General features: G+C 40.1%; 1 protein-coding gene across 3 annotated transcripts in view; it reads right to left on the reverse strand.

Annotated features, from left to right (window-relative positions):
• Positions 1–2,763: 2,763 nt before the first annotated feature.
• HHAT (hedgehog acyltransferase) overlaps positions 2,764–27,532 on the reverse strand; it is a 146,695-nt gene continuing 121,926 nt past the window's right edge. For all 3 annotated transcript variants that reach the window (XM_033055749.1, XM_033055748.1, XM_033055750.1), the window contains one exon: positions 2,764–5,050. In XM_033055749.1, coding sequence (XP_032911640.1) covers positions 4,959–5,050 — 92 coding nt within the window. In that variant the 3' untranslated portion in view covers positions 2,764–4,958. The remainder of the gene's footprint in view (positions 5,051–27,532) is intronic.

The raw sequence follows: 27,532 nt of genomic DNA on the forward strand, positions 1-27,532 counted from the left end.
TGGCAGTAGTCTAAAAAAAAAAAAATAATCAATTGGACCTATTTTTTTCCCTGACTTGCCTTTTAATTAATTTATGAGCAGTGTAGCTGTTTCTGGCCTTCTAGTATCATTTCCAGTTCTTCTATTTTTGCCACCTAATTTTGGAAACTCAAATGCGCTAGTGCAGGGATGAAAATGCTATGGTCCATAAAAATTAATTAATTTTGTCAAGAATGATCAGCTCTAGAGGGAGTGCCAATACAATTTAAATGCCACAGGTCATAACCGAAGTTATATTTCTGTGCTACTTCTTCAGTAAACTTTAATTTTTCAGTGGCTGGCTGATGCAGCTGTCTGCAATGATTCACTTCAGCTACCCAACCATCTATAAAGCTTTTCTTAAATCCCTGTGGATATAATGCATTTCTGTTACCTGCAGGCTGACCATTTCTGGGGAAGGCACAGGCCACAGGTAGCCCATTAAATTTGCTCTGTTCCTGAAAGGTGCTGATATGCAGCTACCTAAGGCTATTTACACATTGAGTTGCCCCCGGATAATAAGAAAGGTGGTGCAGCCTAATTTGTGGTCAAAATTTTTCTGTTAGATCCTGATGTTAGCTTAATTTGTTCTCACCCAGATCTTTGTGATTCCCAGCATAAGGAATGAGGAGATTTTTGAATATAGTTTTCATCCTGGCATTATCTCTACTGGATACAGACTTCATACACCTTTTTCCTCTTGGAGCAGTTAATTTATGTTGCTAAAGCTAAAGGGAGTGATGCTGAGGCTGCCTTGACACCCTTCAGCTCCATCTCTTGTGGAGTGTCTAAAGTGTGCCATATCCATTAGAATTTTCCTTTTCCTGTCCTCCTGGGCATTGGTGGCACCTGTGAAAGCCTCTCAAGCTTGGAGCTGCCCGTGTGTGTCCCCTAGGCTGGGGGTGTCTGAGCCACATTGTCCATCTATAGGTTGGGTTTAGGTGCCACAGACAGCTGGGACTCATTCTCAGATGCTCTGGCAGGACCTGTGTTGGATGTGATTGCATTTGCATGAAGCAGAAAATTTAAAAAACCCCAAAGTTGTCTTCATTTTTATCTTCCTTTTATAAGCAGCTCCTGGTTGGACTGTTGAATTCAGTGCATGTGCACAGAACACCCCTGGGCATCCGTGGGGACCCACCAGAGAGGGTTGCTCTCAAGGGTCTCATAATACAAGAAATGATCTATTGTAATGTAGATTTCCCCTGTTCCTCAAAGGTAACAGGCACAGTGTTCTTCACACAGGCTTTGCATCGAGCAGTATTTCAGCTATCCCTGCTGGATTAAAATATATGGCTTGACTAACAAGTGGCTGTGATCTGGGAGTTATTTTGGAAAGCAATAATGAGCTGCACTACTCATGGAAGGCGGGGAGCTATAAAGAACCGTGAGGAGAAGTTGTGACAAACCATGCATAGCAATCTCGCTCTTCACAGTTCCTTGAGGACAATCCTGCCACCAAGCCAGAGGAAGGAGAGCCTCCCCCTTCAGCAAGTGCAAACTGTGACCAGCTCAAGGGTTAGTGGTGATGAAGGAAATTAGGTGGGTGTGCAAGAGAAAGGACAGGCTCTGCGTTATTGCTGTGACTAATAACAAAATTGCTGCAGGTTTTCACAGTTAAGCTGTTTTTCTTCTGACCTGTGGTAAGCTGGCTATTCCAAATAAGCTGCTTTTAGCTCTCAGATGTGAAAGAGATAGGTGAGCAAAGCCTTGCTCACTCTAATCAATGCGGAATTAAAGAGCCACTTAGTATAATCTTACACAGTAATGACGAAGGTGCTGTTAACTAAAGAGGGGCTAGAGTAAGGAGGGGGGTGTGTGTGTGCAAGAGACTGTACTACAGCTCTGTGGTGACCATTAAAGCTATCTATCACTATACATTATGCTTGCTAGTCACTTAGCTTTCCAAAATCACTTGTGAACTCTTGTTATCAGAAGCCTTTGTAGCTGTCCAGCTCATTTTCAGAGCCACCACCGTTGGGGTTTTTTTTCTTCATTGCACTTTTGCGACTTTCAGGATCTCACAGCAGTAGTAGTCAGTGTCTGCTGTTCCACTCACCTCAGCTGGAAGTGCTTCCCTTTGGTGCAAAATGGCCAGTGTCTTACTTTGGCCATGTCTCTCCTTGTCACCTGTTCCCTACACCCCTTAGCTAGCTTTTTTTCAGTGTTTGGAAGTCTCTTTCTCACACACCCCTCACCTATTTTTTTTCCTTTGGCAAGCAGCATGGCTATGCCAGTGTCTTACAGGTCTCTGCAAACTGTCCCCCCTCTAGGACTGTCACAGAGGCCTGGCTTGGACCAGGTGCCACATGAAGAGTCACTTCTCAGGCCATGCTGAGGAATGTGTCTCCAAGCTGAAGGAGGAGAACAGCAAGTTTGAAGTGCTTCAGGCATAGAGCTGTGTGTTGTCAGACTGAATGTGCCCCATGCTGACAGCTGCTGTATATGCAGGACTGAGAAGGAACTTTGTGAGTGGAAGCATCATTTTATGTGCATGCTGCTCTTCTCAGACACTTCACATGCTGAAGTCTTTCCTTAACCCAGCTACAAAAGTCTTACTTGTTTTTTAAACTCACACCATTAGGGAAGGCATATTCCATGCAGTGCACAACAGGGAGAAAAGTGACCAGTCTGCATTGCACCCATCCTGCAGGCTTCCAGAGCACAGTAGTGTTTCTCCACAACAGTGGAACACTTATTTTTCTTACACAAAACCATCATTTTCCAAAACACAGCTCACAAGCCAAGAGTCCATTTCAGCTTTATTTATAGAAACAGAAAAAGAGACAAAATTATGAAAGATATATAAAGCACTGAAAAAAAAAAATAAATGAATTTTAGTTCAGAAATAAGCACGCTCTATATGACCTTCAGGGTCATTTCTATATTGAAGCTGGAAGTTCTGCATGCATGCAAATTGGAATCTAATCACTCAGTAGCACCTCAGTTCATGTAATAATGGTAATCGATAAGACTGAAGAACAGATTCATGACTTTTTGCTCTAATGCTAATGCTACTTAATTACAAAGTTTGAGCAAAGTCTGAGAAAGTGCTTGCCTTTAGCTCTGTGCTGCCTCAAAATGGAGGCCAATCTCAGATCCTTTTAGTAAATTCAGAGGCTTAGAGCCATACACTCTGTGGCTGAGAGAATCCCAGCAATCATCATCCAGTTAGTCAGTGAGCCATGTCTTTGGCCAGGCAGCATTCAAGGTAAGTTATTTTCAACAGGCCATGGTGTCTCCTAGAAATGGCTTCCAGGGGAAATCATGGCATCATATGGCAGGGGAGCCGAGGGACTCTTAACATAAAAGGCTGGAGCTTCTGCTTTGAAACAGGAAGAGATGGGCTTTTCTCTGGCTGGACAGAAGGCTGAAGCCTCTGCCCTTATTTCTCCAGGAATAAATGGAAGGTAACAAGAAGGCTGCCATAACTGTGAGCAGCAGAGACATCAGAAATGGAGGCCATAAGCAGACACCTGTCTCAGGAACTGAATTTCTTGTTGAAGGGAGAAGTTATATCAGACTTGGCTGAAGCTGCCGGAGTGATGGACAGTAGGATTCTAATTCCCAACAGGCTGAAATGTCTACTAGGGACATGGAACAAGTTTTGACATGCTTTGGGTGGAGGAAGCTACTTGTGGAAGAAGTCTACTCCAGAACTTGTGGCCTTTTGACCATGCCCAGGGGGAATGTCTAACTTTAGAAAGACTAAAGGTTTTCTGGCTGCTCTTCAGTATCAGTTTAAAACAGAACAGTGTAGGAGACGCCCACAGTAGCAGGCAGGGGGAGGGTCTCCCCTTAGAAAACAGAGTGTGCTGAAGCACTCCTGCAACCTGGACACCTGCAGGCATGACCTTCCCAGCTCTGGACAACACAGTCTTTGGGCAAAGACGCTGCTGTAGCAGCTCTAGTTGTGGCCAAAGAACATGGAGCTCCAGCTAATTAGGTGCCACTGTATTGGACTATTCTATTTTTTTATTCAAGGTCTTAACACGTTTCTCCTAGGGTGTCTGCAATATATTGCAGGAGCTGATTGCTTGGACACCACAGAATGAGTCAGACTGAACAGATTTACCATTCACCCAGACTGGGGATATGTCCTTTTGTAACAGAACAATACAAGAGGCAGACTGAACAGTCTGAGGGTGGTATTAGCCCCAAAATAAAGGTAGTATTTAATGCTTTAGCTCTAAGACAAGGCAGAGAGCACCTAAAGCCCAAGGAGCTTTAAGAGCACATTTGATTAAAAAGGTAAGCTGTTCTTTAAGAAAAGACCTTCCTCCCTACGCACTCTTTTAAAAGAAACAAAACCATTTCTAAGGTTACCAAAACCATGTTATTTTAAAGGCAAAATTTTAAATGAAAGCATTAAAAAGAAAAAGCAGGCTTTGTTACAGTAGGTGGAAAAGTAGCTTAAGGCAGAACTACTCCAGTCAGTGAGAATACAAAATGTTCTAGCTTATATCAGAACGCAATCAAGAAGAACTGATGAGCATTGTGTCCTTCATGGAGTAGTGTAAGTGCAGGGCACAGCCCTACATGCCCCTGGACACCATCTGTGAGAGATTGGACTTTTTGAATTCTCCAAGGTAGAATTTTTTTTTTTTCTTCAATATATCAAAACAGGCAGCAAAACATGAAAACAACCCTCAACATATATAAAATACCTGTTCTGAGATGCACGCTTCTCATGTACACAGAGTCACAAAGATGCTGTTTTACAAAAAATAATGTAAATCAAAAGGCTTCAAAATTTCTCCCCAGCCACAGTCCATCAGTGCTTCTGCAGTTCAACTCCTGCATTTGCAATCCAGAGTCAATTAAATGAGCTTTTGGTTTTAATACATGGACTGAAGACTTGGTCTGGCTCACCCTTGTGCAGAAAGAATATCCAGTGTAGAAAAAACATCAACCTGCCTTAACAATTGTTTGCATCATTCCTAATGTGCAGCATACTTCTGCTCCCATTCAATTCCAACATGAGAATAGCAGTACAGGAACCCGAGAACAGTCAGTGTTGCCCATGGCCAGCCTATAAATAGAAAAGACAGACAATCCTAGTCAGAATAATTAATGACTGCTTCAAGTAGAAATACTCTTGGGATTACCAATTTATGATGCTTCCAATTAATTTTATTAGCAATTCAGTCTCATAAGTAAGTAGGATCAATGCACAAAATTTGAAAAGTAAAATTGTCTCAGCGCCAGGGTTGTCTGATCCTCTGGCAGTCTTGTCTTTCTCATTTTCAGTGTATTTGACCAGATTTATTCCTTTTGAATTACAAAGGTCTCTCCTATGTAGTGGGTTTGTCTGTCAAGCAGATCCCCCCCAGTGAACCTGATGCTTTAAGCTGACTATGTTGTGTCCTAGGCACAAAGGGATGCATAGCCACAGTGGAGATATTAAAAGTCTGAAGAAGTCCAGTTGCCTATTCTGCAAAAGGAGTCTGGGGTAATCGCTGATTCGGGTTGTTTAGAATTTATGAAATTTAGATCTTACAGGTTGAAATAGTGCTGAACCTTGATGGTTTTTAGTGTGTGTTATCTGAGGAAAGGGGACAGAGAGGAAGCTGTTTGAAGGATTTTTTAAATGACCTTTTTGTTGCCATTGTTGACATAAAAATTTTGGTCATGTGCATGAATGGTTTTCTGCATGCTGTCCTTGAATTACCAACATCTGCTTCTGAAAGAAAAGCTGCCCCTCTTGGGGAAAACTCTGGTCTAAAGGAACCTACTGGCAGACATGAGATTCCCCCTTGGCCTGGAAGAAAGGATGGAGAGAAGCTGGAACCTCTGCACAACATGATGCTCCAGGAAGAGCTCTTTCTGAAGGTATATTTTCAAGGTGCATTGCAGGCTGGTTTTGTCCAACCTCCAAGCTAATTCCACCCAGGGGACAGTTTAATTGTGCTTCCATCCAGCTGAGCCTTCTGCCCTCAGCAGATCTCACAGAGTCAGTCCTGCACTTCTGGGGATGGTATGTGCTGGGACCCTTCCTCTGTGTTCCAAGAGCTGGGCAGTGTCACACTTCATCCTGGAACAGGTTCAGAAAAGACTTGCATCCCTGTTGTGAATAGCTGTGTTTGTTTCATGACCCTCTAATTATTGTGGCTTTGCTTTGTGGTGAAATACAGTCCTGTAACCGGACTGATTTTCATGGAGACATTTAAAAATATTAATCCCTTGTCTTCACAAAACCCTGAAGCAAAATTTTACTTTTGTTTAATTATTTGTTTCACAAAACAAATTTTCTGAGGTATCTCCAAAGGGATTTTTAACCATAAAAGTCTTGTTTTTATTTCAGTGAAATTAGCCTACTGCAGATTGGGTTTCACCTTCAATAGCAAGTTAAAGCCCAGCTGTGCTTTGTCTCTGCTAAAATTGCATGTGAAAGTATGTCAATAGATGTAATAAAAACATACCTCTTCTGGCAGCAATATTGTAGTGGCTGCTTTATACAGACAGAGCCAGAAAATTAAAACAGAACTGAGTCTAGAATTGTTCTTCTGTTTTAGGGGCACTTTGGAAATTTGCTAGTTACATGTTTTGCATTTTTAAATATTGTAAAGCTCTGGCACACAGAAAATGTGCCAACAGTAGCTGACTTGCTTGCTCTCCCCAACCATCATATTAGAGATCTTGTCAGAATACATAGCTGTGCACTGGAAATCTTTTCTAGATGTCTTAGTTTTTTGATAATATTCCTCCACAGTGCCCAGAATTTGGGTTCACAGGGCTTTTAGCCACAATAATCAGGCTTGTGGTAATCATCCTGGAATGCAGGGAGTCTGTCCTGTTCAGTGTCAGGGGGAGCATTCAGCACATCATCTCCTCCTGATCTAATGAAGGTGAGAAGGAAGGGGGAAGACAAAGTGACCCTAACATGGGCAAAGGAAAAGAGGATTTTTAAAAATTTAATCTTGCTACCATTCTTCTAGGAGGCACTGCACAAATCCCAAAGCATTTCTTGCTGCACAAGCAGGAGCAGCTCCAAGTAGGGGTAAGGGGACCTTGCCCTTTCTTGCCATACTGGAACCACATGCAGTGCTGGTGGGGGTGGGGAAATGCATGTGAGTGAAGCAAAGGCATCATGTTCTGCTCCTTGGCAATCCCAGATTAGCTCCAGCTCACTCAAGGCAGATTTGCACAGGTGCATCCACACCTGAGAAGCAGCCCAAGGACAGCCGGGAGCAAACAGGGCACCTTTAAACTGTTTTCACTCATCTCTTCCATTTCAGGACTGGATAGACAATAAAGTTGTTGAAAATCTGAAGACCTTGGTGTCCAGAAGGTGATGATGTAGGGAAGGACACATGGACCAATGCTAATCCAGCAAGGGTACAATTTCAAATTCTGTCCAGCATGTGCTTTCCTTGTAGGTGACTTCCATAATTAAACAGCAGCACGAGCTGCTCTCCTGCAAGGTAAGGTCACAGGAGCCTTTTCTGGCTTCCAGTTTCTCCAAGCAACCAAACAGTACCGATGGCCTTGGATGCACAGTTCCAAGGAAATTTCCTTTCACCCTGGGCCAGCATCTTAAGGTGTGTTTGTACTTCAGGCCTTTTGCTGCCTCTCATTCTGCTCCTACTCTCAGACACCATTCAGGGGGCTCTTCTTTTTGGTGACTCCTCAGCTTTATCTTATTCCTCTAAACCACTGCATTTATGCTGTTACTACTCTCCAAACTCTGCTTGGAAGGCTACATGCCTGCATTCTAGATCAGTATCTCTCTATAAAGTCACACATAGAATGTACTCTTCAAAACATTACTGAATTCAGATCAAGCAGTAGGCTGTTAGGAAATGACTGAGTTAAGTATGTTTATTCAAAACCATGCCACACACCACCTTAAATCTTACCATTTCTTGACAGGTTTCAGTAATTTGATTTTGGGCTTGAAGGCTGAGTTTCATGGAACTACTCAGATTTTCATATTTTTTTTCACAGAAAGATGTATTTGTATTCATTAACACATGCTATTTGTAGATACAAGGACTAATTCATATGCTGTTTGAAAATCCAGCAATATTTGTGAGCTTTACCTGCAGAAATTTCTTTTAAGACAGCTGGATATCACTTTTAACAAAGGAACACTGGGTGAGAATCACAACCAGATTCTCTACTTATGGTGAGGCATGCTACTCCACAAAACATCAAACACAAGCTCCTTTGTGAGAAGGAATGCAAATTTTGTAGAGAGGTAGCAGCAGCACTTGATCCATCTATCACACAACCTCCTCCTAGAGAAGTCTTCAGTACTAGCCAGGCCTGAGACAGTTCTCTGTCCAACACAGCTCATGGACTTACCAGGAGTCTTGCTGGTTAAAACCACATTTTGGTATGTTATGTACTCAGCTTTCAGCCTAATGAGCAGGACACTTGTCTTCATTACATGACCAGGGCAGAATTGATAGAAACTTGCTCCAACAGGAACAGCTTTTGGAGTTACTCTTTCCTTTCAGCTTCCCATCTCTCTTTCCAAAGGATTTCTGGATGCCTTGCAAATTACTAGAAAAGGTCATGTTTCTAGCACACTCTGGATTTTGATAGGAGTGGGGTAAAATGAAGCTTTCAACTGAAAAGTAACAGTCTGGATCACAGCTCTCAAAAGACCAGTTATATCCCTACAACCTCAGTTCAAATAATTTGAAACAACAATTAATCACGTATCCAGAAGGAAGCTCTTTCGAATTTCCTCATTGCCCACAGTAATGAAAAAGAATCACACTGACAATGTTTTGGGCATGCTCAAGTTTCACATCGTCATCAAAACACTATGAAACAGTTCATTATTCATTCCATCCTGTGAGATGTAAGCAAAAGGGGTTGTAGTTATGTTTTGCATTCTCCAAAACTGCCTTACTGGCTCTTGGACCTAAATGTTATTTTTAGATGTGCCTTGGCTGCACAGTCCTCAGAAGTCTTCAAGTGCAGAGTAGTTATTAAATCAATTGAAGTCAGAAGAACTAATCTCCCTGAAAAGCTTGGCTGCAGGAGTATACATCTACTCTGACTTTGATTTGGAAGTACCTAAGTTGCTGTAAGGCTTAGCACTCAGGAAAATTTATTCTTAAACAAAAGTTCAAATGTGACAAAGACACTGAAGCAACTCCTCTGTAAAGTGGAATTAAAGAGACACAATGGTGGGAAGGAGGGGGAACAGGCACCAGTCTGTCAAGCATAATAAAAAGCCAAAGCAAACTAGTATTTGAGGCCAAGACATCTCTTACCTACAATTACTAACATACTTAAAGGATCAGTAAAAATACCACCTTTTCAGGAAAAAAAATAACACATTCCAAACTAGTGTTTGTAGTAGATCTGCTGAAAGAAACCCATTATCTAGCCCAACATTTGAAGCATCTCCAAATGTTGGGCTAGATAAACTCTGCATTTTTAAATTTTAATTTCATGTGTTTTTGTCACTTCCAGGTGGATCTGTCTGACCATTACAGCAAGAAATGTCACACAGCATGTGTTACAAACATGGTGCAGTTTGATACCCAATTAGACTTCAGGTATTTGGAAAACTCTACCTGTTTTCAGCTGTGTTGTAGCAAAGCCCTAACCTGATTCAGAGCAGGTGTTTTGCTGTTACTTTCAGCCTCCACATTGCAGATGTGGCAAAGGACAGACAATAAATTCTGCCAGCAAACACACAGCCCTCCAAGTTCCAGCTGGGCATCTCCATCCTCCCACCTCATGTAAAGCAGCACACAGAGTCACAGGATCTGTAAATTCAAGATGTCACCTTGTCCCATTATGAGCCCCCAGCTAAGAGCTGCCACATCTTTCTCCTCCATCCATTGTGCAACTTGGGAGCAGAGCAGCTCAACCAATGGGAACCAGCTTAGGAGCTTAGGTATTGAAGACACTTTAACTGGTGAGTGTGGAAAAGGTCCAAATATTAATATAAAATATTACTGTACAATAGACAGTTTTCAAAGGAAACCCAAGGAAATACTGTAAGGATAATTCAGATCTGTCCCATCTGGAAACATGACTGAGAAGGACAAAATTCTAAGCTTCCAGGTCTAGACCTGAACCTCAGCTAGGTACACTGGCAATAACCACTAAAGCTGCTTCTTCAGAAAGCACAAAGCAGTTTCTAGCAAAAGGCATTAACAAATGTGTAACACAGCAGTCTACTTATGTGAATTTTAAATCATACCATCCTGAAGAATGCTTACATCTGTGGCTTTCTGAGTACTTATCACTGCTGTGAAAAACTGAAAATGGAGAGATAACAGTCCAAGATCATGAGCTACAACACAGGATGACCACAAATCATTCAGATCAGCATTACAGAAAGCGAAAAGCCAAAGTCTCTTTGTGTTTTCATAATGCAAACAGGTTGGATTTAGTAGACAGAGGTCCCAAAAATTGTGGCTTCCCTGTGTTCTTACTGTGCATGAAACCAGTCTTTACCATAGCTAAAATACTCTTTTCAGTGCCATCAGGCATAAAAGTAAAAGCTGTGTGCTGACAAAGACTTCATTAAGCAACAATATATCAATTTTTAACCTATGTCAGGACAAAGGCTGCTGACCACACTTTCCCCTGATTTTTAGATAAGCTACAAATTAACAAATTCATAGGTGGAGCTCAAAAGATTAGCCTAACCTATAGCTTTTATAAAGTACCTCCCAATCCAATTCAGTGATGATGCCAAAACTATTTTCATTGCACTAAGTATGTACAAGAAAGGAAAAAACCAAACCAAACCAAAAAACCCCACTACCAGCATGCTCTGCTATTTGCTGGTAAATGCTCTCTGGATGCAAGTATCCATTCAGGATATGCTTGCCTGCATGTATTCTCTGTTTTGTCTTTGGAGCTAGAATCTCATTTAATGCTAACTACCATGACCACTAACAGCTCTCCAGATAGTGCACAATGTAGAGTAGAAGGATTATTCCCCAGTATGTATCACCTGATATGAGCAGGATATCTTCACTCTATATTTCTTGGTGTGTTTTTGGGATATTATAGCATTTTTACTTCTAATCCTTGTATAAAGCACAAAAAATTTCACAGGAGTTATGCCTTCTGCTTCATGTTTTAAAATAAATCTTTACCCTCTACTAGTTTTCCCAGCAGAGCTAGTCAGTGGAAAAAAGCCTGATATTTTAGGCATTAATTGTGGTCTCATGCATATCAAGTTGACTCTGGAGTAATTCAACTATAATCAAAAGAACCATATTCATGCTACTGCCGAATTTGAATTAACAGTAAGGAAGACTGATGAAAACTGCCTGTTGGAATCCTTCTGCCAAAATTGCTAATGAGAAAGGAAAAAAAATCCAACCAACCAGCTTTAGTTTTCAGATTAAGAAGAGGTGAATCTGTAAATCCTTTCCTCCCATGTCTTAAATTGAGAGCTACACAAAACTAATATGAAATCAAAGCCCACAAAATATGAAATCTTAATGCTCACTTATTTTTAGAACAGAGACAAAAGCTTCTAAAAGCATTATCGTAAACAAAGATCCATCTTCACCTAGAAACAAGGCAAAAGAGCTACCTCTATGAAGTGTTCTGCAAAGACAACATTTTAGAATCATGTATCTGGCTTAAGACAGCACTATGTTTACCATTAAATGCCTACTCAGGTATTCCCAACAGAACTTCTTTAAATATGGTGTAAATAAGTACATAAAGACGAGACTTGCAAAGATTTTAAGGCATTTTTCAGTTGTAATTATCTGCTGAGTGTTCTATACACCAATGGAGACATCAGAGCCAGGAGCCTCCTTTTGTTACTTTTAAGCTGAAACAGGAGAATGAAGAGTTAACTCCCCAGGAGAACATGAACATCCCAAAGGCAGAGCTGGGAACGTTGTTGTTGCCCAGCAGGATCGTGAGGTGAGCATCTGGCTCTCATTGAGCAGAGAGATGCCCATGTTATACCTGCTGAGCAGAAAGGTGAATTAACTTCCCCTCTATTACAGCTTCAAATTTCTGTAGAAAAGATTTCTGTACCAGTCTAACTGGGACTCTAGGATTTAGGTTTGTATGGCAGGCTTTTCACATAAAATGAAGCTCCTTCTCTTGCCTTTTACTGCCAGGGACTCTTGACAAATCAAGACTACATACTCACAAAAGAAGAGGATTTAAACCAGGGATTCAGGCATGTGCCATCAATCAGCAGCAAGCAAACATTTGGGTAAAAAGGTGAAGTGCTAAAATTTATTTCCCCAACATGATTTCTGGCTAAGGTACCCTGAAATGGTCATGAATATAAGATGTTTAAATGACTGTAAAATAATTAATTTTTAAATACGAAGAATTATTTAAGGATTAATTATTCACAATCCCCTTTCTACCTGCAATCCATTTTTTAATCTGCCATTTTTCCTTATCCAAGACTATTGCAGCTATTCCATGGTGCTGTCTTGTCTCTTCACAGCATTAAGAATTAGAAAAAAAGCAGACAGTGTGACAAATTTAACAAGTACTTACAACCAGCTATGTTAGCAACAAACAAACTACAGCTCCTTATCGCAGAGCTCTCGTAGCTGAAATGTTTCATGGATAAAAATGTAGAGCTTAATGCAAGTAAGAGAAGGGCTGAGAGCACGGTGTTAATTTACATGAACACTGCATTTTGATCACTGCTATATCAGTGTAAAGCTAACACTACAAGTGAGGTCATTGAGCTGAGTTCTCACTTAACAGAAGTACAAATATCTTGAGGGATGGAAGTGCACAGATAAGGTAACCAGGCAATCTTGCAGTTGTTTACTGAGCTGTAGCAATCGATGCTACAGGACTAAGGCATTTTGAACTGCTGGTCTCAGTTACTCTGAATGAAGTTCATACTACTGTATGAAGTTACTCCCCTTCTGCTTGTGTCCTGTTTTCACAGTGTCACCAAAGGGTAAAGAAAAGGGCTGATACAGATTTAGGGATGCAGCCCTGGAAAGACAGCGGTGCCTGAAGTGGCCATGAGGCAACACAAAACAACAAACAGTCTCCATCCCACTGGTGGTATATCCCATGAAATGTAATTGTAGCACACAAGTTATCTGAAGCAAAAGGCACATACAGGATTGCCTCAGTTTGCTACTTTTTGATAGAACAATTGCTTCACTTCTTTACCTTCACAAGCTGACCTGGCCCTGCTGCAGTCCATAGAATCCCAGCAACTAAATAGAATGATCAGTAAAATAGCTCAATTACAGATAGTTTGTGGATAAAAGTAAAGTTATTTTAATTTTGGGGGGAAAACAAATCTGTGTTAGTCCATCATCAAGACCACTTGAAACAAATGGAAAAAAAACTAATTTAAAATTCCTTGAATGATGTCAATATTTAATTGACTTCAAGGACAAAAGTAGACAATTTGCTTGTATATTCTCAGAAAACACACTCTGGATTTTAAGAGTACATCTACCGAGTTTAGGGAGGGAATACCTTATTCTCTGCTTTCTCTGTAAACTGGGCAACACAGAGCCCAGAGAGTATCTGAAAATATAGGCCTACCTGGGTGAGCTGTGTAAGCACAGAGGTCAAATGAAGCAAAAGCTGGTAAACCATTCATCACTTGTCAGAAAACACGGATTAGAAACACCCAGGCAGCTATATGAACATGCAAAATCTGCCAGCACTTCCAAGGACAGGGATCTCATTTCCTAAGCCCTGCTCTGCTTTTTTGGGATCTGGTCTCAGGCCAGTAAGCAGCCACCCAAGGGGAGGAAGTCTGATCAGCACAAATCTGAGTAAGTAACCTCCCAGTGTGGTAATGGAGATCAAAACCATTCCATCAACCCAAGCTGACACTGAGGGATACAACCCTTCTTTGCCTTGTAGCTGGCTTAGAGGAACAGACATGGAAAGATTTAAATCTTGTTACAGCTTAGCTGTTTTCCTTGCTTCCCTGTTTTAAGCAAGCTTCTTGAGTAGCTGCTGAAGGGGATCACTCACAATGTTCCTTTCAGGTAAGGTGGCTGCACCAGCATAGCAAAGCATATACAGAAACAAGTCTGCAACTACAAAAAGATCTCATAAAACCCCATCTTTTAAAATTGTTATGTCTTTACCAGCATATTCCATTCTCTAGAAGGAAAAAACCCTCACAGCCTTTCCATTACATAAAACTGTAACAAAGTTATAGAATTACTATGCCTTGCCAGAAAGTTTTTGCCTAAGTTTAAATTGCCTTACTTAACAAAGTGCAGTTTAGTGCAATGAGATATAATTTTTCCATGTGCTTCTCTGGCCCACTAAAACTAGCAAGGAATATGATCTGATGCATGGCTGTTACACCCTCTGTCCCATCTGGGCTCTGCTATTCAGTGTAATAAAAGCAGTGCTGCTAATCTTTAACATGACTGTTAATAATGCCAATATACACACCTTGCTCAAAACCAGCATATACCTACACCTCTCTGGAGGGATCCATTTGTATACATGAACTCTGTACTGTTCAACTAGTTTCCTCTTCTTCTGACTCTGGCCAAGACATGTTAGAGGGGGCAGGATCCTGCCAGGCTCACTGACTCCCTGCTCCCTCTCCTGGTGGGGCAGCCTCAATGGCAGAGACCAGGCTTCACTCCCAGCCACCGTGGGATTTCTCCTAGTGCTAATTTCACATCTCCTGGAAGAGAAATATAATGAGAACTGGCTACGAAGCAGTCATTTCCATTTGTAAATGGGACAGCACAAAGGAAGAAATGAGAACAAATTTCCATATGTACAGTCTCTGCTAAACAATCATCTCTGCAAATCTCTCCCCAGCGTGTGTGGTGCCTTTATGGGATCAGACGCACAACCAGAATAATTAATTATTCCAGGCACTGCCAAATCAGCTCAGAGGATCCAATAGAACAGAACTGGATCTCATCAGATTTCAGACCACAGTTCATGTACAATGGTGTGGCTACATGGATTAGTCATTTTACAGACAAATTTGGGCTAATTAATGAATGCTACATCTCAAGCAGGCCCAGACCACGATCAAATATCTTTGCTTACAATCACTACAAACATCAAACAACACTTCCCCACATCCTCATTTCTAAACTAAAATACTAAGATGCCCAATCAGGAGAGCATGGTGGCTACAGAGGCTGGCTGGGCATGGGCAAAGCCAGTGTTGAAGAAGGATAGAGTGCAGAGTGTACGTAATTTACCCTAATTAGCTGGAGAAGAACCAAAGGATTGCCTTTTTTTTGCCAGAGTGAGGGCAGGGGGACAGGGTACATGACTCACCTGCTGAAATAGGCTGTTTTTCTTCTGAAGGCAGTATCACTCCTGATCTTGACAAGGAGAATAATGCCACTTTCTTACTTTCTTTGGCAATAATTAGCATACATAACAGAGAGGACAGAGGGTTCATTTTCTTCCCTTCTCCTTTATTTTCACTTGGCTCTTCCACTGATTCTACATGAATTATTACTAAAAATCAATGCCTCATGCTGAAGTAAATACTCTGGATGAAATGGAAGAGCTTCTCAAATTTTATGCAAGGTCACTGAATGCAGCTGATCTTTGCACAGGAAATGAACATTTAAAAAGAAAAGTATCAGTTTGTTTTACTGGTTCTTTTCCCTATCTGAAAATCTTAAATGCACAATCTGGTTGTCCAGCCACCATATATTACCTTACTAACTCCTTTAAAAAAATCTTTTGAACTGATACTGAACTGCAAATTCTGTGTTTTGGATCTAATTTTCCAACACAACTTTTAGCACTCTTCACATCTGCTCACACTGTATTTATCATATGGGTCAAAAGTGCTCTTGACAAGTCATTTTTCCCCTTTGAAGAATTACTTTGCATTGGGATTTGCCTCAGTATTCACTTTTCTGCAGAACTGCAAGATAACTATGGATAAAAGACCTTCGTCTGTCCTTGAGTGAGTACTGGCCTCAAGTGAAGAGCTCAGCTGCAGTCAAAGTTTGTTGTAACAAAGAAGCCTGATTAAATAAGTGAAATTCACCATTTGGCAGAGTCCTTCAGCCATTCATAAAAGTCGACGACAATACTAAATGTTTTGATCAGAAACTGTGCTTAAGTCTTTGACTTGCCTCCTTGATGACCTTTCAATCACATTTGAATACATTTCAATTACCAAGGCAGAAAAATTACATTGGCAGATGGACCAAGGTCATAGCCAATTTACTAACATCTCTACCTTCCCTTTTGCTGAAGTCCCTTTATATTCTATGGCTTATATAATAAATATAAAAATAAACTATTCCTTTATTCTGCAGAGAGTGATGTAGCTGAATTTGTTTTAAATCCTAAGCCAAACTACAACAGATATTATAACTTTTGGGTAGAATACTTAAGAAGTTTTGACATCATTGGTGTCTCCATTTTGATCTGCTACTGGAGGCTTTAAAACACAATAAATGGAAGTGCAAAGAAGGACAAGAGCAGAAGGCATCACTCTAGACAAAAAATATGAAAAGTGATCAAGTAGATCTCCAGTAAAAAGGAAGAGATGTCACAGGCAGATTGAGAACTCAACTAGTGAAACAGCAACAGAAAAGATGGGAAGCAAGAATCAAACTCAGATTTGAAAAAAAATCTCTTCATTAAAAAAGATGGCATAAGAGGCTTCCTCAGCTCATCAGTACTGATCCAACAGTCCACTTAGAATATGGGCAAAGAATGGGCACTACATGCTACCTTAGATGACAAATGATCTTAATCAAGTACATTATGAGAGTGTAAAACGTTCAAGTACTCTTGTTAAAAAAGACCTTTTTTTTAGAAAAGTAGACTGCAAGAAAGATTCAATAACAACATATATTTTCAAATCTGAATTTTTAGTCATAAAAGTAAAGAAAGCTTGTATGTCAACACAAGCACTTGAGTGTGCCTCAGTACAAGCAGCCAGCTCAGCCTGCCTCATGCCTTTGGTGCATACATGCATCCCATACATGCAGAATGGATACCAAAGATCATGTAGCAAAAGAGTCTCCCCCAAAATGATCAATGTAATATCAAGTTAGGACTAACTAGGGTGGCCTTTACCAGATAAAAAGAGGTCCAGTCTTTTGAGCGTTCTTTCAGAATTAATGATGCCAGTTTTGTTTCAGTCTGAAGACTTAAGACAGTTTACAGTGCGAAGTTGTAGGCTTGGCACAGGTTGACCAGCAGCTTAATTATAGCTGTCATCTCATTAATGCAGAAAAATTTTATTGCCTTCCTCTTGGAGATATAAGTGGACTTAATCTTGTATCTCAATCAGGCTTAACAGAACATTAAATACAAGTGCTGTCAGTAGCCAACTTCTTTGATGAAGGCAGCAGTACATAAAGCTGAACTGAATTAATAATTAAATTACTCCTGCAGAACTCACATGATGGTAGAAAAATTCTGTAGAAAGTCTTAAGTAAATGTTAACATTTTCAAAAAAATAACCACTGTCTTTGATTAATGGAAATATAACCAGACTATACATTAATTTGAAATAATCTATGAACTGTCACGGAAATAATTAGTGTCATCTCAAACCCAGCACAAATTTGTCAAAGTACTACATGTAATACAAGGTCTTAATGTAATTAACTTCAGTGATTAAAACTCTCATGAACTGTGTGTCCTTGACCAAGCACAGCACTGCCATGGTCTCAGTTTCAAGAGTTGATGGGTCAGCACTTACTCCTGTAACATAAGTACAGGAAGGTTACTGCAGGCAGACCTGTGCAGTTGGTTACACCACTGTGCCTGCACTGAGATAAAATCATACATACTTTATGTAACACCACAGACAGTGGGATGATACAGACAGTGCAAAGTGCAAGCAAGCCAAAAAAATCCTGAAACACTCCTTATTTTTTCAGAATCATGCTGAACACTTAGCATTCTAAGATGTGACATCTGGGTCTGTGGTAAGTCTTCCTTATTTTTTTACTTTGTTAGTAGCCATGCTCATTGTAGCACCTGCACACCGTGTTGTAGTAACAATGCACACTACTTTTGATGGGAAAATAGTTACATTGGATTAGATTCCCAAAGGGAAACATGGTTACCCCAGGAAGCTTCAGCCCAGACACCCTCTGGAGCTGCCCCCAATGCTGGGCTCAGCTCTTTGCCCCCTTTGGAAGCTGCTCCATGGCTCAGTTAGAGTCACTACATATCCACTCCAGCATTTTCTCTAACCTCACAGCTTGCACACTCTCCGGTGGCAAAATGGAAGAGAGAGGTCCTCTCCCTTCTCCACAGACTACATTTGGTTTCTATCCAGAAAATGCTTGAAGTAAATCAGACTTTCCAGTATGGTCCACAACTGGCAGAAACTACATCCTTACAGATGCCTCCAGATCGTCTTTATCATTCCCCAGAAGGCATCAAGAGCCCAGACCATGGGAAAATATCTCACTATTTCACATCACCCAAGCAGTGGGCAGTAAAGGTGAGGGCAGATGTTCAGAGGAAGAAAAAAAACCACACAAATAAAAACAAGAGCATCATAAAGGACCCCTAACCTATGCACAACAGACACACTAAGACAGACAATCCTGGAGAGAAAAAAGGGCGATGGAACCAAAAGAGATATTTCATCTCAGGATACATTTTGACAATTCTTCTTCACTGTCAAAGCAAGTAAATGCCGACTCTGTCTCCTAGTTTCTCCTGTCCTCATATCACAACCATTCATCAGCAATACTGTTACTTAAAAAAGAAGTATGAGACAAATCTTGTGTGTTTGACTGCACTGCAGGAGCCAGCTTCAGTGAGAGACAGGGCAGCAATGCTTATCCCATTGAAATGGAGACGCCTTTGCATAAGTGAGTGATCAGCACTTCTTAAACAAGGACTTGACCTTTCCAAACCTGGCATAGATCAAACAAACTGAGACATGACTAGTTCATGGCAATCCCTTTTATATGCAGTGCACTGGATTTTTCATGTAACGCTGCCACAGACTACTGGCAGCTCAAGAAGCACAAAAACCAATGCACTGAAACCATCTTCTAACTCAACTGTGTTTCTGCTTCATGACCACTTCTTGCTCATCATTCTGTGCTTATTGAGCTCCATTCACAAATCCCAAAGAATGTGGTGTCACAGCAGGGCTATGGAATAGCACATCACAGGGAGGAGTGAATGTGAATCACTACTGACTGACATCAGGCACAAAAGCCAAAATCTACTCCCTGTTCTGCTACTGACTTACTACTTCTCCCCATCCCTTTGATATTTGTAAAGCAATTGGAATCACAAAATTCTTCAAATGTTTAGGTCAAAAATACAATACTGGACAACAAGAGGATACACACATCTATTGCCACACTTTACTGCTCAGAAACCTGGCAATCTAATGTAACCTTAAACAGACTAAAGCAGATTCAAATGAAGTTACTCTCTCCTCAGGAGTAACAATTTTTGACAAACCAGGTTTATAATGACAGGTGTTTTGGGATTTTGTGCAATTTTGTCTAACATGTTGCTAAGCGCAACAGAGGTCTTACTGAAATAAAGACAGGTGTTATTTAATTTTTTTTTTTTTTACAAACAGCATCATGATGTAAAATTTGCATTATCAGGTTAAGGCAAATTTAATGTTTAATGCATCATTAAACAGGTTAGCTCACACAGTGATGTGCACAGAGCTTCATGATAGTGTCACCATCAGGCTCATTTGAAAGGATGTCTGAGAAACAACAAAATCATCTTGCTGCTACTAGGAAAGGGCTTTAACTGTGGTTGCTGTGATTGGGACAGCATTTATGTTCTGCATAAAGCAGAAAGATGGCATCAAATACCCTAGCAAAGCTCTGTGTCCCTTATGACTAAGCTGCACACAGATAACAGTACAAAAAGGTCCAATCCCTGTTTTGCATAGTTGTGCCTGTAAAAGTTACAAGTGTATTCATAACACTATATGCTGCCTCAACTCTAGGAAGAGTTTTGCTGAAATGGCACCAAGGCATGGATTTATGTGAGGTGTCCTGGTGGTACAGCCTGTGGGCATTCCTGTGTTTGCAAAGGTGCCTTCTTCCAACCATAGGAAGGGAGAACACAGAACCAAGCATCAGCTAGGTTCTGCCAGAAATCCCTTCATGGTTTCACCCTCTTTGAAAAGTGGTCCTCCAAAGGAATCCCAGACCACCTCCAGACATTCTTTAGGAAGCCATTAGTCCTTGAGAAATTTGGCATCTTCAGGTTACTTTGCATCACTCAGGGCTAACCTCTCCTAAATGCATGGATCCGAGCTTAATTACTTACATAATTAAACACAACAGCTCTCCCTCTAACCAGAGCCTCTGTCCCTTACACCAAGGGAGCCATTAGTAACGTCCCTCAGGAAGCACTGTCATGCTGCTATCAAGTAAAAAAAATAACTTTGGGCTCCTTTAGATTTTTTTCTTTGTTTGCTTTGTTTTGCAGCATGACCCAGAATGAAAGGCTGGCATTGAACTGTTTATGGGATAAAAGACACAACTGCCACCACACAAGTTGAAGCAGCTCAATATCTTTAAACAGCTACTTCCTGCAGAGAGTTGATGTGACAAAACTTGGACTCAGTTTTGGAGTCAGGCCACAGATCTTCAGGCCAGCACAGAGCAGCAAGTGCATTGAAAGCAGGTTGTGTAAAATTCAGCATGCAGCTTACCCAAATTAGCTTTTTGTGAGACAGCCTCACAGCTTGGAGAAGGTTTCTTAAAAACAACACCTTGATGGTGCTTTTTAAGGCTATGAAAGTGTCTGTGAAAGAAACAAGGCTGACTGCAATAAATGGAAGGTTTAACATATCTAGGATAAGCTCCCACTAAAATATTCATATGACATAATAAGGCTCAGATTTAAATCCTTTGGTCTTTGTGGAAAATGAGTTTACCTGAAAAAAGAAGATTCAGACATTTAAATCTGGTACTGACAAAATAGTGGGGATTTTGCTACCAGTTTTAAAGGAAATATGACTGGGTTGCCAGGGTATGACGCTCTTTGTTGTACAGTGACAACCACTCCCATCAACTCAGCTGGGAGCTGAGCACTCAATAATTGGAGAGACTGGATTTTAAAGTAGGGGAAATATTGATGCCAACCCCATCTTGAAAATACAACATTTGCTTGCAACAGTTATTTCAGGACTTCACATTTATGAATACATGACAGGACCTTCTCTCACAATCCTCTCCTCTCCTGCCCTGCCCTGCAAACTATCCCCCACACCATTCCATCTGAGGAGTACATTCAATATTTTAGTAAACAGTGACATTTGAGTATTAAAATGATGTATCTCTCCAGTAAAACAGTTGGAGTAGAGGACAGGAAAATAAACAATTTTTTGTCTACTTCACTGAAAAAAAAGAAAACACAATTTTGCATAATCAAAATACTTCTGTCAAATTAATTTGTTTAACAAGTAACTACCAGACTTCTGGAAAGTGTTAGATTTCCTAACTTTCATGAAGAGCATTTAGAAAATAAAAAGTGACACTTGTGTGAAAAAGTGACTCTGAATCTGCAAATTTCACTTGAACCAACTTTGCTGTAATTTCTCCATCTACTTGACTTTCAACTGCAGCATTTGGTTACCTTTCAGCTACAAACTTACCTATCTTCAGAATCATTCTGTGAATGGAAATAATCTTACCCTTTCACCACCCCCCTGCTCTTCTCCAAAACCTGTCAAGCTCTGCTGCATGCTCTTTTACCTCCATTAATTCTCACTCTCTTGAACAAAGTGGAGCACCAAGCACAGGATGTGAGGAGATCAGTAATATGTGCCTCCCAGGCAGAGGTTTCTTCTTCCCCAAAACCAGAGGGAGAACAGGACAGTCACCTTTACAGTCCAGTTCAGCTCTCAGGGAAGTGCAGTGGTGTCTGCTCCAGGCTGTATCTCTGCCTAGACCACAGTGCATGATCTGCAAGCACTAACAAGCAAGACAGAAAGATGTAAAGAAGTCACAGTACACACCAGCATTAAGGCTTTGTCCTGCATCCTGACACAGTTTCAGATCAGACTCTGTAAATAACTTAAACAACATTTACATATCAAAAGAACACAACCATCCTTGTTAACTTCAGCAAGAATTTCTGAGTAAGAAAAGAGTTGTCAATTCCCACATGATGAAAAGCCAAACACTGACAGAGGCAATTGTTCTTCACCTCTGGGGCACAAATCTAAAGTGCTCCCCGTACTTCCCTTCTCCTTTTCCTCATCTCCAACTAAATGTCAAGCCTTTCAAAGAAACCTGCCAGCCTGGCTGTATGTACTTCAGCCCCACACTTGGAGATGCCTGAAGTGTTTTGTCTGAGTGGTTTCTTCTAGGAATTGGCCTGAAGGAAAGGAGAAATAAAAACTGAAAAAAAAAACCATAAAAAAACCAAAACCAAACAAACCAAAGAAAAAAAACCAAAACAAAAAACCCCTAAAATCCAACAAAACAAAACCAAAAACAAACAAAAAACAAACCAAAAAAGACAAATAAAACACCCCAAAGCAAATAAATAATTAATGGTCTTGTAGTAAGAAATGTGAGATGCTCCTAACCATACTAATACATCAATTCAATTTTTTAAAGGATTATTATAATACAGAAATGTTAGTGTTATTCTTCAGTTTCCCAATATTACTGTTGAAAAAAGCTAAGAGTATGGAGTCTTGTTTCAGCATGAGTAAGTGCTTAGGGTTTAAATGGATAAAAATATTTAGGTTAAACATATTCTTTCAAAGTTATTCGGCCTCTCAGTTCTTATTCACTACTTGTCTTTAATTAGTAGATGGGAAAACTGCTCATAGTTCTCCTTGAGCTCATCCCACTGGAGTAGATGTGAAAGACACCAGATTTCTAAAAGGTCTTGTAACTTCTTCACATGGCACAAGGAAATCTGTCCCAGGGTGCCCAAGCAGGACTCACTCAAAGTCTCACTCCTTGACTTTCCTGGCCATTTAGGCACCAACTCACCTGTACACAGAGTTTTGCCTTAGTGTGCTTCAGGTGCTTGAGGTACTTTTGATTTGGAAAACAAGTACCAGAAGTAATTCTCCAATAACCAAAATATGTAGCCTCTTTGGAATTTTCTTTATTGCATGAATCTCTCACTGATTAGGAAACAGCAGTGGAGAAGACTGTACAGCCTTGAAAAACCAACCACACACAGTACTGTGACCCCAGCTTTCCCTCAATACTTTATGCAAAACACACAATCCAGCTAAAAACAACAGAGCGCCTCAGATCTACTTCTCCAACGTGCTCTTGTAATTGCCATTAAAACCTAATTTTTACCCTCTGATCTTTCCAATCTTCTTTCCACTTTAAAAGATCTCTTGAGGTGGCAGGAGCAATCACCATCAGACTCTCTTAAATGAGCAGCTCCAGGCTTTTGAGATTTTGCTGAAGACAGAAATACAATGACACAAACAGCCATGGAAACACAGAACTGAAAGATGGCTCACAGGAAAGGAAAAGGGCTTTTCAGGAATTATAATAAAATTGTTTACAAAGCAACTTCTACCCAGGATTGTTTCCCATAAATTTACATGAGAGTAATACTGTAATAATGAAAATGGAAACTGTATTTTCTGTTTCTGAGAAAAAGAGGTACTTTCTGTTAGTTTTGTGAATTCAGGTATGCGTTAGTTCAGCCCACACCTTAGGAGGCAGAGTCCTCAAGCTGGCACATGGCATGCCAGAGCAGAGCAAGGAAGAGGAGTCCTTCCAGTTTCACATTAGGAGGATTTTTTCCTCCATGTGATTTTACATGGTAAGTCCAGATTGTTCATCAGTCACCCACTGACCTTTCCAAAATCCTCTTTAATACTTACTTCTGTATTTTATAATTTTAAGCCAAGTCTGTGCAGCAGGAGACCACGTGTGAAGAAGATAAAACAGAAAGCTTAACAAAAGCCAGCCTCCCCACATCCACAGCTCTTAACCCAAAAGATTCAAGACAATAAATGCCCAGCACTTAAATACAGCTACAACATCAAAGCACTTTACAGACCCCACGTATGCTGCAATAAAAGATTTGGGGAATATAAAATGCTCCTCTGTCAGGACGACCTGTCAGTAATTCCAGCCTAAGTACTCCCTGTCAGAAGACTTGCATCACCTTCCCTGAGGGTCTGCTCCTTATCTCACCAATATCCCTGTAAAAATCTTTCAGACTCTGTAGCTAACTGAGCAATTGTTGGGTGTAAAACCAAGCATCATGTGGATGTAGAAAGAGCATCCAAATGGACAATGAACATGCATAATATGTACATCCACTGGCAGAAAGCAGCCAAAGAATCTTACTGGAATTTGCTTCCATGGTAGATGGGAAGGATCTTAGAAAGGAGAAGTTGCAGGCACAAGGTGTAATAGAGAGGAAGACTTAAAGAGAGCAGTGGAAGGAGACTCAGAGGAGGAAGAGTTCAGACTTAGGACTGGAGATACCAATGGAGCAAAACCAGGGGACACCAGCACTTGTTGATGTTAATGCAGCAGCAGAAGGAAGGGTTGGACTGAAGAGCTGGGGCACAGTTGGCCAGAAGAAAGTCCAACATTCAAGGAACTATTCCTTTTAACAGTTGCATCCATGATTTCATGGAAATGAAGGAATTAATTTTGAATTAATTTTTACCACGTAGATTACATTTTAATGCATTTTGCCTTTTAAACAAATTCGTTTAAAATTTCATAAGAAGTACTGGTGAATTTAAAGAAATACAGCATTACTAAATCATGCTGTAAAGTTTAATAAGTTAAAAGGTGATGATTTTATATGAATGTAGGACTGGAATAAGTACAAGCTGTAACTGTGGATGTCAATTCAAGTTCTATAATAATGCAGTAAATAATGTCATAGAAGTATCTAAGCAAATTCATGCCCTGTGCAAAGAATGCAAGTATTTTTTTTTAAATACGGAAGTTTTGTCCTAAGTAATTTTCAGTTTCTATTTTCTCAGAAAATGTGCAGGAAGATGTTTTTTAAAAGTAGCTAAAAGTTAAAAACACAATGTGAATCTAAAATTGATGTTCCTCATCTTCCTCTTATCACTTCTGAAGTACCTACAATGTAGGTACTACGATGTAGTAGAGCACGTCTCATACAAGGACAGGCTGAGAGAACTGAGGTTGTTCAGTCTGGAGAAGGGAAGGCTTTGGGGTGACCCAACTGTGGCCTTCCAGTAGCTGAAGGGAACCTACAAGAAAGGAGACTATTTACAAGGACAGACAGAGAGTGACAGGATAAGGGGGAATAGCTTTAAACAGAAAGAGGGCAGATTAGACAGTAGATAGAAATTCTTCCCTCTAGGTGGTGAGTACTGGCACAGGTTGCCCAGAGAAGTTGTGGACTCCCCATCCCTGGAGCTGTTCAAGGGCAGGCTGGATGGAGCTCTGAGCAGCCTAGTCTAGTGGAAGGAGTCCCTGGCCATGGCACAGGGTTGAAACTACATAATTTAAGATCCCTTCCAACCCAGACCATTCAATGATTTTTTGAAAGGAAAACTGTCAGAGTCGTAAGAGCTCAGTGCTAAAGGACAAAGTATAGGCCAGACTCTGAAGGTCTTAGATAACCAGAGGTACTGTCAAGCTCTTCTGTGCTATTGGAAATCCCCTGAAGCTATCTACTGTCACACTTTACAACAACAACAATAATCATCATCATCATCTTCTGCTTTTTTTTGTGTGTGTGATTGCTCAATTTTTCTCACAAATCAGCTGAAGCATTTTCACAAAATCATTTCAGAGAAGTTCTTTTTCAGTGATGATGTGTAAATGTGACAAAATACAACCTGTTTATCCTATCCATCTTCTAGGAGATGATACATGACATGCACTTATGCAGAGAAATATCCTGTTTAGCTTGTTTAAACCCCATGTTTATATTTTGATTGAACAGCCCAAGAATTGAAACATAGTGCTCAGACATCTATAACTTCCAAGAACACAGCTTCAATATATTTTAATCAAACCTAGTTAAGACTATTTGTTTCAATAATGAGTGGATCTCTGCAGTCAATGCTTACTGCATATGTTTCTTTGACCAAACTTATATAATTTAATGCAGTCTCTGCATGAAAACTGCCTTTTAAGAAAAGTTCAGCTAAAAATCTGAATCTTAGCATTTAATTTCCAAAATTGTGATTTACCGTGTCAGAAAGAAAGTCTGAAGCAAATCCGGAGAATTCTGTTTATAATAAATGGAACCAACCAATAAATAATACTGCAACCATTCCATTCTGTGACTGGAATGCCAAACTTCATAGAACACTGGTAGTTAAGTTGCCTCACTGAAGAGAAATTACATGGATTTGAAAGGATTATAAAGGATGAAATATCCCAGCTGTTCTCATTCTCTTAAGGCAGTTTTATTAAAATATTTGCTAGAGGCAAGGCTGTCCTGATGCTTAATTTTCACAGACACTTTAGAGCCATGTACAAGACTAGAGCTTTTATAGAACAGAAATTGTTAAGTATGGTAGCAAATACAGGAAATCAGTATTACATTTTTTTTCTTTTTCAGGTATCAAATCAAAGGGTTACTTGTCTTGAAGCTGATTTCTTAAAAATCTATTGTGTAAATAGAAAAATAGATTTTCTGTCTTGTTTGAGGAGCAAGGTACTGTACTGATCACTTGTTATTATGCACTTGCAATGTTAAGATTTTTATTAATTTAGTTAATCTATTTAAACTGTGAGTTTCATTAACACACAGTTAGAAATGAACCACTGAAAAAATGGAGGGAGCAAAAGTGAGAGAAGTGCTTTCTCTAGGCAAAACTGTATTGTGAATTTCAATCAGATAACGGAGCAGAAAGAAAAAGAAGCAGCTGGATCAAGAATTTTTCTTTCTTTTTTTCCCAGGAGCTTGTACAAAATCTCATTACCAACTACCAGCTATTTTTGTAGGGAATAAGCCAGGGATGCTCTCCAGTTCTTAAAGGAAAAGTCTATCTGATACTAATCAGTATTACTGGAATGAGATCTCATCACAAATGCAGTTGAAAGAATAAGACAGAGCTGCTTTCTCATTAGTGGACTCCAAATCAGATGCTGCATCTAATCTGTCATAACACCAGCTTCACTCAAGTGTGTGCACGTGTACACACACACACCTGCAAGCAGAGATGTTCTTCTAAACCTGAACAGCTAAACACACTCTGTTATAAGAGAACTTTTGACCATGTTTACTGATTTTAAAACGTGCCCAGCAAAACTTAAAAGTGAAATAGTCTTGCTCTCTTTGTATTTTAAAGGAAGGACTGTAGCAAATGCTTTGTGTATTCATTGCTAGATTAAAAAAAAAAATATATATTTTCAAGCATACAACAGCAGGGTGAAGTGGTAAGGTGAGAGAATAAAGAGATATTTTTATTATATTAGCCATATTCATTTTATATTCAAGGGGATTTTAATACATGCCAATCCAAGAGAAATACTTCAATTGCTGTAATTACTTATTGTTCAAAACTATGTATGAAAATGACTGACAGGTATTATGGACTTGATTTCCATATACTTGCCTTTTAGTCCTCAGTGGGTGTGGGTTTTTCTCTCTCTCTCCATTTTCTTTTTCCTTTCAGTTTTATTTTGTTATTAAATCTGAAGCATGGAAC

This window comes from Catharus ustulatus, chromosome 3 (genome assembly GCF_009819885.2).
Source record: "Catharus ustulatus isolate bCatUst1 chromosome 3, bCatUst1.pri.v2, whole genome shotgun sequence".
Lineage (NCBI taxonomy): Eukaryota > Metazoa > Chordata > Aves > Passeriformes > Turdidae > Catharus > Catharus ustulatus.